Consider the following 13,450-nt stretch of genomic DNA (forward strand, 5'->3'; position numbering starts at 1 on the left):
GAAGTGCCTGGTGATTCCAGCTGTTATGGAAACTCTACAGTCTATGATCAATCCCTCTGCATCATCCAGTTCATTTGGCAGAGACAATGGCTCAGTGCATCCAAAGTCTCTATGGGACACAAAGCATGGCTGAGACACAGTCCTTGCAAAAGATTTAATAAAATCAAATCGAGCATTTGCCAACAAAGACCAGTTTGAAGGAAATGCTTGCTGTGACAGACACTTGTCAAATAGAATTGCCAATAAAGAATACAAGGAATAATAATGGAGTTTTCCTCAAGACTGATTGGTGACACTTTGCCAAAAGTTTGCAGATTGCATAAGGCCAGTGTCATAATGTTCTCTAATTCACTGAATGTGGTTGCAGGTGGTAGCAATAGGAACAAACAGTTTGTTATGTGTCACAGTCATGGTGGAATCTCACATTTGATGACAAAGTCCTTCTTCTCACTTGGGGTCCTTGTCTTTATGATTCAGTCAAACCTTCTGCTGCAATGTTGCTGCAGGGGAGTCTTGTTCTTAACAAAGAGACAAATGTGAGCGTGGATTAAAAAAAAAAGGGAAGTTAACAATTATGAAGCACTTCCTTCCTTTATAAATACATTTTAGTTTTTGAAGTTAAAAAAAATCCCTCAATGAAATCAAATTAACCTTTTTAGCATTGCCCCTTTCATGGGGCAGTTGTGTTAAACGTAGGAGTAGGGAAGCTGTAGGTTTGTTTGTGCTGTTTCTAACACAACATTCAAGTTGGGCCCCTCCTCTTGGGCTCAACTGTGCACACCCCCGGCCCCTGACAAGCAGGTGTCAAGACTGACCCATGTTTAACTGCTTTTCACATGGAACCCACTTCAGCCTTCAAAGTTCTCCTTTCAATATCAAGTGTTAAGCTCATTCATCTCCTACTCCAGTCAGCTTGGCTTAGTCACAGGTCCCTGTTAAGCTGCAGCTCTTTGTCCTTAATGTGCTGGAGGAGGATCTTCCCTCGCTGCACCACCCCATGGATGAGAGGCCTGAGACCTCTGAGTCCTCCTTGGCTGTCCCAGAATTCCTTGTCTGTGTATAAGGAGCGCAGAAGAAGACTCTCCAGACATCCAGATTGAAGCACGGACAAAGCTTCCTCTGGAAATCTGATGAAACAAATACAGATATGTTTCAGTCTGAGTAAAATCAGGAACTTTGGGTAACATTCAACAATATTTTTGTGATGCTTGGTGGTCAACTGGTTAGAGCACATCTCATGTTGGCATAGTCGAAAAAAGTAATTGCCTGTTTGACTCCCGAAGGAGATGGTCTTTACTGTTTATCTCCCTGCTTTCCCGTCTGATAGGCATATGCCTATTAAAAATATTATTTTTTTCCTTCATCCCAAACACGCACAGCCAAATTTATGTGCATTTGTACATTAACACAAGCACTATGAGCAGTAAGCAGGTGCAGATTTTGTTAGAAGCTACAAAGAGATCAGCTGCTCAAAATCTAAAATATTTTATATCATCAGGACATACTGACTGTGAGTTCAGGAGGTGTAAGATGATTTGTATGGAGCAACTCGTTAAACCAATGACAGACAAAGGTGGTTTTCAGTCAAATCTGACAACATATATAGTGGATTGATGTCCTCTAGAAAAAGCTAGAGAGCTGTGTACTTACTCGTCAATGCCCTCCACAAGCCTCAAGTTGAGGTTGTTGATGGACTGATGTGGTCTGCCTGCATTGTCTATGAACACCAGTTTGGAGGGATCTGCCTTCCTTACCTGCACACACATGCATGTTCATTTATTTATTTTCAGATTTTGTAATCTCTTTGTTTTTCCATGCTGGCTTGATCTAACATATGGTGAATTGAATGTATTTATAGTTTTAAATATGGAAAACACATGCAAATCATTTCAGAAATTGTAATGACATGAGGAGAAAAAAGAGTAAATGCATGAATCAGTTAAATAAAGTGAGTAATTTGTGCACTTGAATTAATCACTCACAATTTCTTAAACTTCACATAGTGTACTGTTGTTCAGAAGGAATCAAAAATATTTCCCTTTCTTTCTCCAACCAATTGGCTCACGTAGATGAGATTTCTCAGTATAAAATCTTTAACCTTTAATTAGGAGCCAGGCAGCATAAGAAAAAAGGCTTAAATTATAAATTATATACAAGTATAAATAAATATATACATATAAATAAAAAAAATTCTCTCAGGTTTCAGCGGATAAGTAATGCTGGCCCATGCTATGATTTTCATGCAAACAGCTATATCTGCTTTTACATATTTTACAAGTATTGTTACAAATCATATGTGAAGAACGTAGTCAGCTCTCTTCATACATCTGCTGCTCTAGAATCTCAGCATCATTTAAACATATATCTCTTCCCCTGTACTGTACTGTGTTACAATGGTAGAAAACAAACAGAACAGCTGTGGTAGCAGGGTAGCACTGAAATTTAACTCTTATGCTTTGTAAGATAAAAAAAAACAACAACAAAAAAACACTTTTCTTTTTACCAGCATGTCAATCATAGCTCAGATCAGTGAAATGGTGTTTTGATTTTTCATTAATATTTGTGTCATTAATGCAAAACTACCAAAGGGCCTTGTTTGAGAAAACCTCTACGATCATGTGTGTTGTATACCAGGATGTGAACCAGCAGCAGATCCTTGGTGTTGTCACACTTGTCATGTAGCAAGTTCTCCACACACATCTCTGTCAGGTCAGGTGTAAAACCACAGCAGTATCTGTCCAACCGGTCATGGACCTGCACAAATACACAAAAAGCACGCACGCATGCACGCACACACGCACACACGCACACACAGTGATTGGCAATGTGAGTTAAACTTGTTGTTTATGCTGAAGCCAAAACTTTAGCCTGTCAGGATACTCTAACTACACAGGGATCCTGGAGAAAAGCAGCCACCGATGAAGTAGCTACATCAACACTGTGGAAAATGTTCTTCAATTCTGAAATGGAAGAAATCATTAATAATACAACAGGATGCTGTTAAAAATGAGATACTACCACTCTAAGACACATATGCGCCACATCTTCTTCAGGTGTTAAAGCGTTAGTTATGTGCTCTTGCCTATATGAGAAACAAGTATGTGCGATCAAGGATGGTAAAAGGTAAATGGACTTGCACTTATATAGCACTTTTCTAGTCACTTGGACCACTCAAACTGCTTTACACTGTATCGTCACATTCACACACACATTCATACAGCTCTGTGCACAGACAGGCTTAGAGGCCTAGCTAGAGGCTAATCATTCATACATCTGATGTTACATTGGAGGGTAAGTGTGGGTTCAGTGTCTTGCCCAAGGACACTTCAACATGCGGAATGGGGGAGTCGGGAAAGGAACGGTTAGTGGATGAGTGAGCCACAGCCACCCAGGAGGTGTGTGTGTTTTGCTGTGCAGTAAAGCTGTTTTTGTTCACTCATGTGGAGATTTCTCACCCTGCTGCCACTTTCCCCTTCCACACTGTAACACACTGATGCTGGGCTTGGTCCAGCAGTCTTGTGGAGAATGAGCCAATATTGACTTAGATTGGAACTGTGCACCAGCAATCTTTAGGGAAATGCAAGATGTGGAGCTCTGCTGTGGTTGGAATCTACATCAAATCGACATATAACGAACTCTTGTGTGGTGTTTGTTTGTACTCAGTGCAAACTACTGTGCATCAGATGTTAGCAAGGTCGATGAATGTGGGTCTTGCAGTCCACTCAGCTGCATCTCCCTTAAGCCTGGGTTATGCTTCTGCGTCACAGTGACGGCGTAGCTACGGCGTCGACACAGAATCCTACACCGTAGCCTGACGTGCACCTCCAAAAATTCCTGAATACGCGTTGCGTCGTCGCGAGCCGCAAGGACTGTGATTGGTCCGCTCAGAACATCAGTGTGGTAATTCACCCGTTCAGCCTCAACTGGTCGGACAGACCACCTCCGCAAACGTCTTCTTCGTCGCCTGCACTTCAACATTTGCAATAAAAGCAACGCGTTCCCTCGACGCAGAACTTCTAATGCTCAACGATGGTGTCGGGTTTCTACGGGGTCATTCCTATATTCCCACAGCCCTATGTTCCCACAGCCTTATGTTCCCACATTTCTAACTTTTGTTGTCACTGAAAATTAGGCCCTATGTTCCCACAGCCCTTTGGTCCCACCATTGGTTGGGTTTAGGTAATGAAGAAAAGAGTTGGTTAAGTTTAGTAAAAAGACCAGGTAGAGGCTAGACAGGCCAGATAGATAGAGTCCAGATAGGTAGAGAGAGTCCAGTGGGAACATAGGGCTGAGGGAACATAGGGCTGTGGGAACATACTGTAGGGCTGAGGGAACATAGGGCTGTGGGAACATAGGCATGGACCCGGGTCTACACCGTAGGTATACCGTCGACGCCACGCGGAAGCATAAACTAGGCTTTAGCCTCCACAAACAATGTCTCCCTCATCATCTTATCATTGATGTTTTTGTTTCAGTCTTGGTCTTTCAAATTCTCCACTACTATTTTCTCTTTATACTACATTATATCAGGTTGTTATGCAGTGATTCAACTGTAATAGGTGATCATAGGTGATCAGTAGAAGGACCTATGTACAAAGGAATGTTTGTAATGTTGGTAAAGAGAGATCAGACAAAGAAGAAGGTACTTCCTAGGGCCTGTACTACAAAGCAAGTTCAATACGCAGGGTATCTTCCAGTTACCCGACTAACCTAACAATCGGTTTAACAGTCACACAACGGTGGTTATCAACTCAGTTCATATGAAAGGGGTGGAGTTTGCAGATGACCAATGCAGCAGTAGCAGCAGCAGAGTGGCGTATTTTACTAATGAAGAGCACACAATCATTCTCTGAAAGATCAAATCCAGACAAAAAGCAACACAGTCCCTGCAGCAAAGAAGAAAGGAGTGAAAATCACTGCTCCATCATTATGGTTCTGACAGAAGTCACATTTGTGTTTTCAAGGTTCCTTATTTGTTATTGTATACCAAAAAAAAGAATGAGTAAGGCAAGACAAGACCTTTAAAGCCTCAGTGTGTAGTATTGGGGTAAAACCGTGACATCCAGCGTTCAGATTCTCACTTGCTCACCCCTCCCGTCAGCAAAGTGACGGTGGCTGCACTTTGTATAACAACAGTTCAACATTGTAATATCTAATGCTGCTCAGTCAGCTGTAGCACCGTGTGTGTTTTATAACGGCAGAGAAAAACAAAAACATCTACGTCGATCATCCTCCGGGTACAAGCCTAGTCACAGACACTCAATAGAGCGTCTGAGTCAAGTTTGTCTGCTTTTATGTATCCTAATGTATCAGCACTGTGCAACAAATGCAAGAATCAGGTTGGAACACTCACTCATCAACTTTGGACGTGTCCCAGTCTTCACTCATTCTGCTCTTCATTATTTGATTTTAACTCAAAGGCTTTTAAAAGGTTGTGTGAACCCTGCCCCTTAGTGGCCATTCTGGGATCAGCGGGTGCCTCGACTCAGTACTCTAACAATACAAAGTCTGTACAACAGTCTCTATGTTTTGGTGCCATTTTGGTTAAAAGACTTATCCTAAGACACTGGAAGTCAGATAATGTACCTTCAATTGAACTGTGGATGAGGGAGCTCAGTGAGACCATGTGTATGGAGAAACTTAGATATAATTATAGCTGCTGCGCAGCGATGGGTCGGGTCCAGGCTACTTTTAGGCAAATTCTGAGCAACAAAAAGGAGAATAGGAAGACAGGATAGTTGACCTTATAATGTTCAATTTGCACCAGTTGAGGATTGAACCCACAACCTCTGGAACCAAAGACCGTTGTCAACAGTGGCTTCACAAATTGAGTAAGCCATTCACTGTCGTGTAGGCAGATTTGAAACCACAGTAAAAAGAAAAATCAGTTTTTGAGGTAAAATTCTGATATGTATTTGTCAAACATCTACTATGAATCTAAGATGTTAGGAGCCTTCGCACATGGTTCAGTCCAAGCTATTTGGATTTTTAAATTTAGAGGCTTGCTGTGATGCCACCATCAGTACAACTGTCTTGTGTTTCGTGTTGAGAACATCTGACATTTTGATCTGTCATCATCATCATCATCATCATCATCATCATCATCATCACCCTTGCTGGGTCTCGAACTCACAATCTCTGACACCAAGAACCAGCTCTTAACTCGCTGAGCTAATTAGCTGGTAGTGAGACCTGCTGTGTAGCTTCATTTATCCACTCAGGTGAGTCAGTGCCCGGGCAGCTGTTGTGATGAAATGGTCAAAATGTCAGAAATGCAGTTATCTAAACAAAAATCTGATAATACATAAATTGCATCTTGACAGCATGGAAATGTTGGTGATTTGTTTTTAACGATAAGTGTTTTGCTTCATAAGAGAAAATATATTGTTTAAAAATTCCACTCTCACATTGACTGCAGTTGTTCCCATGAGAGCAGAATTCAAAATGTTCTCAAAAATTCAGTTTTTGAATTAAAATTCTGATATTTGCCAAACTTCATCAACCACGACTAATTTTTTTTCAGGAAGATTGAAAATGTATTTATCAAGAATTTGATGGTATATGTTTACAGTACTGTTTACAGTCAAACGTCTTCATGCACTGTAGGCTCAATTTTTGCTTAATCAAAAATCCGAGAAACAAGTTTTGTGGAGGACGGTCTGGAGATGCTCTGTACCAAGTTTGGTGTCAATTGAGCAAAAATTGTGGGAGGAGATACATTTTAAAAGTTTAACAGTTATTGAAAAAAACAGAGTGATGGACTTCATAATTTGTAATGAGTTTAAGTGGACAAAAGTTTCAGCAGTATTCAGGCTACATTGTGGTGAAGTTTCAAAACTGTAGCATCTACCGTTGGTTTGGTAGGAATTTTTAAAGTCTTTAAATGTAAACGCATGTTTAAATTCAACTCCAAGGACATGGACATGTGCCCCCCCCTTCTTGGAGTTGAGTGAATCTGGCATGGGGTTGGACGTTTCTGTGAAGTTTGGTGAGTTTTCGCCCATGGGAAGTATGACTTTCTTGGAAGAAGAAGAAGAAGAAAGAAGAAGAAGAAGAAGAAGAAGAATTCCTAGGAATACAATAGTGTCCTGGCAGCTGAGCTGCCCGGACCCTAAAAATGCAGGCAGGCGGGCAATTTTTGATAAAGTATGGGAGCCTGTATTAAAATATCTGAGGGCCAACCCAAGTTGTGTAGTAATCCACCATATTGTCATATCCAATCTATTTATGTTTGATGATGCTGCCGTGCTATTGTTTGTTTCGTTTTTCACATTTTTTCTTTTCTTTGCTTTGTTTATCAAAAAAAAAAAACATATAAAACTATGATTGCTTTGTGAGATACATGTATTCAATCCAATGTGCATTTGGAAATAAAAAGAATATATTAAAAAAAAGTTTGCCCGCTTTTGCGTACCGTATTCAAAGATGGCGATGCAACATGGCCGCCTCCGGTGGGTGCACCGTCACCTATGTATTTGTAAACTCATTCTAAGCTACAAGACAGCTTTGATTTGTATGCGGTTGTGATTAGACTCTGGTAAATATGTATTTATAAAAGCAATATTTGAGTTTTGCTAATAAAAAGCCAAATAAGTTACATACTGTCCCTTTAAAGGAATAGTTCACCAAAAAATGAAATTCAGTCATTATTAACTCACTCTCATGCTGATGAATACTCCAGAGTAGTTTTTTTATTTCTCAAAGTGCATCTGGATACCCAGGAGGCCAGTTCGTAGTCCAACGAAATTCTTATATGAGAGTCAAGCCTAAACAGTCCTCAACGTGAGAGCGCGCCCCAGGCAAATTCACTACAGGACTGTTTAGGCTGTAAAAATGTCCTAAATCACGTTGTTTCAAGTAAATTCTGGACTATATCCTGTCAGGACACTTGGATTGCAGCAGATGAGCAGTAAAGAGGAGTATTAGAGGGTTTTTGTGTAGTTATTCATCGGAGTATTCATCAGCATGAGGGTGAATTAGTATTTAATGCTTAATAGTGTGTAGTTATTATGAAGTGTTACCAATTAAACTTCTTGAAATATACATCTTTGTGTTATGTTGTTTTCAAAAAGAGATGTCACAACACAATAAATGCTTTAATTTGGGTGTTTATCGTGAGAGATTATAGAGTTTTGAATCAAACGGTCATCTGACCGCTCACAGCCGTTCTAGTAGCTTTGGAAATTCTGGCATTTCTACTGTTATACTGTGGACAAAAACTGGAACTATAATCATGATTCAGGTGGAATCAGTCATATAATCAGAAAGTAGGCTACCTGCAAAAAAGAAAAAGGTCATACAGCCTTGATTATTTTTGTGTTTGTGCAGGGCTATATTTCTCTCTTACCTGTAATAAGAAGTCAAAGAGAGCCAGTCTCCCCCACTCCGAGTGGTGGACTCCCACACAGGGTGCTGACCTCAGGTCTGCTTCACTCCCACAGTGGACCTGCAGCAGCTTTTGATACTGAACCCAGCTGAGTTGGACTGAGTTCTGGTCATTGTCTTTATCACCAAGGTGATGAATATCTGGATCCCACCACACTACTGGTCGGGGTTTACCGGTGATGTACCGATATGGGAGAATGTCAGTGTGGAAAGGCCTCAGCACTGCTGGGAGACTTCTGTTGAGTCTCAGAACTCTGTCCAGGTGAAAGGCAAAAACTTCAAACCAGTCTTCAGTGCGTTTGATCAGGGAACAGCTCCCCTGCTGGCATCGCTCAGTATGGGTTTCTGCACGTCCTCGGTCTTGTCTCCGCTGATGTGAGACTCTCCTCTGTGATGGCTGCTGGGATGGAGAAATACAGTTAGAACACTTTCCATTTACCTTTCATTTATGAAACATAACTTGGTAGAAGTAAGAAGAAGAAGTTAGCGGAATGTTTGTGTTAATATAAGTCTTAAATAGTTCTATCTTCCGCCGGCAATCACTTCTATAGAGTGTTTGGTCTGTCAGTCACTCTGCTCTGCTGTAAGCCCAGGAGATAACTTCTTGTATACTTCCTTGTATCCTACAACCTTTATCCAATGAGGAGAGAGAACGGCATAAAGGGGCAGTCCTCTCTGTGTGTGCAGCCAAGGGATGCGCGTGAATGTGGTGACGTAGGGACGAGGGCGGGGACTGCTAACTCCATCTGCTGACAAGAAGACTTCTGCTTTAAGTGTGTACCTCGTGCTTTGTTCAGTATAATTTGTGGCTTGAATGTAAATGAAAAAAAAAAAAACTTTTTAAGGCTGTTACCACAAGTAATGTATCTGTTTTCTTTTCATTTTATGTGAGATCAAAAAGGCTACTCTGTTATGTAAACACAAAGCAGGTATGTAATGTTACATTATTACATTTTCAGCACAATGTATTAATTTCCAGAGAAAGTTCATTGGTCCAGCAGCTAAGTAGAGTGAGGTGTGCTTGTGTTGGAGTTCAATAGACACTGGAATCGATGGCTGCCATACATGTAGAGAAGCTGATTTATTAAGAACATTTTGGAGTGGTCTCTTTGTTTTTTCCAGCTGTATGTATATACAGTATACTATATATAGAATAGAAATAGAATAGAAAATACTTCATTAATCCCTAGGAGGGAAATTCAGATCATCCAGCAGCTTACATAATAATATAAACATAATAATATATATACATATATATACACATACATAATGTTTGTGTAATGTGTGGCTGGTTGAAAAAATAAGACGAACAACAAAAGACTAAAGAATACAACTTTAAAGCAGAAGTAAGTGATCCGGTGGTTTTGGCTAACTTCTTGTCAGCCGATGGAGTTAGCAGTCCCCGCCCTCGTCCCTACGTCACCACATTCACGCGCATCCCTTGGCTGCACACACAGAGAGGACCGCCCCTTTATGCCGTTCTCTCTCCTCATTGGATAAAGGTTGTAGGATACAAGGAAAGTTTTCTCCTGGGCTTACAGCAGAGCAGAGTGACTGACAGACCCGTGTTTCAGACCAAACACTCTATAGAAGTGATTGCTGTCGGAAGATAGAACTATTTAAGACTTATATTAACACAAACATTCCGCTTACTTCTTATACACTCTTTTGAATTACATGAATTTTCAAAGAATCTGGAAAAGTCCTAATTGCTAATGTACCTGTTGCTTGTGAGGCTTCAGTGACACCTGCAGCACCTGTCCGTGTGCAGGCACCCTGGCTTTGCTCACCACTTCTCCTGCAGCGAGGAGCTCCATCTTCTGGATGTCATTCTCACTGAGCCAGGGCAGAGGCCAGAGATCTAGCCCAATCCTCACCCTCCTTTCATCACCCTCTGGGAAGTCCTGTTCCGTAAATCTCCGACACCAGCTGCTATCATCTGTCTTTACGTCAGTTTTGGGCCCAGACAAAGTCTTTCGATGGTTCTTCTTCACTTTGGAGGGACCCTCTGAGAGATTACGGTATTTTCTGAGATTCCTGGAGGTTTTTGTCAAAGCTTTATGCTCTTCATTAGATTTCTTAGAGGTCTTTGTTGCTTGTCTATCCAAAGTCTGATGTTCAGGTAGCTTTGTACTTGCATGGCTGCCATGCATTTGCATGTCTGCTTTCCTTTTTGGATGCCTGTCCCACCCTCTGCCTATCAGTCCATCAGCAGCAGGTCTGTCACTAGTTAGCGTATCTGTTGGGGCAGTGATATGTGTTGTGTTCCTTACTAAACTACTGTGGTTGTTTGGCGTATTTCTATACTTTGGCCTTTCGTTGACTGTAAACTGTGGAATAATGGAATGGTGGTGAGTGCTTTGCTGCAGGTTAGTGCCTGAAATCTCTTTGCTTTTGGAAGTAACTCCTTTGTTTTTGTGTTTTCTATGTAAGTCGGTGTGTCTTTTCTTACTGTTCCCATCAAGGGACTCTTTTCCAGTCCTGGTTCTCCAGGTCAGGTGTTGAATGTGAGTGAGTGGCAGCTGAAAGACAGAGGCTGGAGGGGCTTCTAGGACCATGAGCCTTGACATGGACCCCCCAGCAGAGCTCAGGGCACGGGATGACCGTCGGTTAGAGTCAGCAGGTGCTGAAGGGAGGGATAGAGTGATGGTCATCACTGAGATTGTGAGGAGAAGGAGGAGGAGGAGGAGCAGGAGGGGGTACAGGAGGAGCAGCCATTTTTGGCCACGGTAGAGCTTGGACCACAGTCTCCAGGCCTGCAGAGACGAAGAAAGGTAGAGAAGTTAGAGTGAAACCAACAGAATCATGATGCCATAAAGAAAATGAACCTAATTGAGTGATTATGCTTGTTCACTTGTTGTCAGAAAAAGCACCCAATATCCATGCAGAGGACAAAAGGACTAAAGGTAGGGTCAGACTACACAAATTCAGGCCGATTTTCACATGATTTTGTCACGTGCAACAAATTTCCAGCGTTGGGCCAGATTATGAACGTCGGTAATGACAAACGGACGTGTAGCGTAACATAACTGACAAACAAGGATTTTGTGTCTAGGACGCTCAATGATGCTAGCATGTTAGAAATGTTTGCATTTCTTCGCCTAGTCTGACAACTCGTGAACGTGAACCCTGATGTTGACCAATAGGATGACAGAGTGCTCTGACTTATTGTTTACACACATGTGCTTAATGTATGCTAATGTAAATGGCTTTGAGGTGTACACATTCGTTAATGTATTCGTTTAGTGCATGATTAATGCAATAGTGCATATTACTGTATCCTCTTGCTAATCTGTTCAATATGTCTTTATCTACATGCTCTCTCCCCCTCATCTGGAAATGTGCCAAAATAACTCCACTACAAAGGTGGTGATCCAGATGCTCTAGATGTCAACAATTACAGGCCGATTTCCATCATTAGCTCAGTGGCTAAAATTATGGAGAAACTCATATTTAACCAATTATTTTCGTATTATACCTTATACGAAACACTTGATTGGCTTCCCCCTAACGCGAGAATGCACTCTCACTGGTTACAGTTTAAATGCATTTTTCTGACCTGCCCACCCTATCTTAAATATACTTTGTTCCACACTCATCATCATACTTACTCAGACAATTGCAATATCCCTCCTTTACTGTTCCCAGAACATCCAGAGTCATTGGGAGAAGAGCCTTTAAATTCAAAGCACCTTTTGACTGGAACAACCTGCCAAACTCCCTTCGCTCCATATCTTCTTTACATACCTTCAAGATTGAGCTACTTACTCACCTAAAAACACATGCTCTTGCTTCTAGTGCGTGATATCTGCCTGGTCTTGGAGGTGTCGGATGTACATGTACAATGTATGCGTCGCCTTTCCCCGTGTGCTTTGTTGTTGTTTTGTATTTGCATTGCCTTATGTTTTTTGTCTCTGTCTCCTTTCCTCTGATTTTGTCCTTTACTTTTTGTCTTGCCTCTGTTTTGCTTCTGTCTGTATCAGTGTTGATTGTTGAGATGCTAAGGATCCCCCTTGAAACGAGGTGATCCACCTCAAGGGGCTTTTCCTTTAAATAAAGTTGATAATGATTGCACTTGAGTAATCCAAGAGGATACATTACAGATTACATTTTTGAGTTTTTACTTTTGTAATCCTCTATGGATCTATGATCTTTTAAATACTATTATTTAGTTTTTACCAAGTCAAGCTTCTGTCCTTTTTTTTTTATCTTCCACTTCTCTTTTAGAACCGATAATGCCGACTGTTATGCTTCTGTTGCTGTGCAATGCTGCTTTGTCTGTATGTCTATTGCCTGTATGTCTACTTATTCTATTGTTGCTATATGGCTCTATGCACTCTTGCCCAAGACAAATTTCCCCTTTGGGGACAATAAAGTTAATCTAATCTAATCTAATCTAATCTAATCTAATCTAATCTAATCTAATCTAATCTGCATTTTAGGACATATAGTCTGTAGGGGAATGAACCCTCCCAACACTGGTGGTATACTATCTGCAGTTCCTATTTCAGAGCAATTGGATGTGAACTAACAGTTAAAGCAGTCATATTTAGACTTCACATATTTTATTTTAGAAATACAAATACTTAAAAAAATATATATATACTGTATATAATGTATAATATAATATATTCTTTTTATGGAAAAGTACCACAGTGGACTGCAGTCATTTGAAATAACATGTAAAAAAAAAAAAATGACAGCAATTCCATAATGTTGGAATAACTTTGCTGTTTGAATGAGAGAAGGAGAGGAGGGTGAGTAGACGGGGTGAGCAGGTCTTGTTGTATGGAATTCAATTGTCTCAAAAGTCAGGCAAAGAACAACACAGAGCAAACTCCTGCTCAACTACAGCCATGTGGGCACAGAGATGTGAGATAGTGGTTGCTCCACCACTTCTGTCAGTACTGCCTGCTGAGACGTTTACGGGTGCCGCTGAGTCTTGTTGGGGCACACTGGTGTGAGGGGGGGGGGCAACAGGAAGCTTGCCCAAATGTCTGGACTTCTATCCTTCCCTCCTCTCATTTAAAAAATGTGAGGAATAATACTAATAGAGACAATTAGT

The 13,450-nt window shown here is 41.0% G+C and overlaps 1 protein-coding gene across 1 annotated transcript; it reads right to left on the bottom strand.

The window, feature by feature from the left end:
• Positions 1 to 922: 922 nt before the first annotated feature.
• Positions 923 to 10,544, bottom strand: gask1a (golgi associated kinase 1A; the record flags this gene model as incomplete). The annotated part of the gene is made up of 5 exons (XM_083989485.1): positions 923 to 1,127; positions 1,651 to 1,754; positions 2,632 to 2,754; positions 8,348 to 8,782; positions 10,107 to 10,544. The coding sequence occupies 5 exons, from the start codon at positions 10,542 to 10,544 to the stop codon at positions 923 to 925; spliced, it is 1,305 nt and encodes a 434-aa protein (XP_083845611.1).
• Positions 10,545 to 13,450: the final 2,906 nt, after the last annotated feature.

The sequence above is a fragment of the Trachurus trachurus genome, assembly GCF_905171665.1.
Source record: "Trachurus trachurus genome assembly, chromosome: 16".
NCBI classification, from domain to species: domain Eukaryota; kingdom Metazoa; phylum Chordata; class Actinopteri; order Carangiformes; family Carangidae; genus Trachurus; species Trachurus trachurus.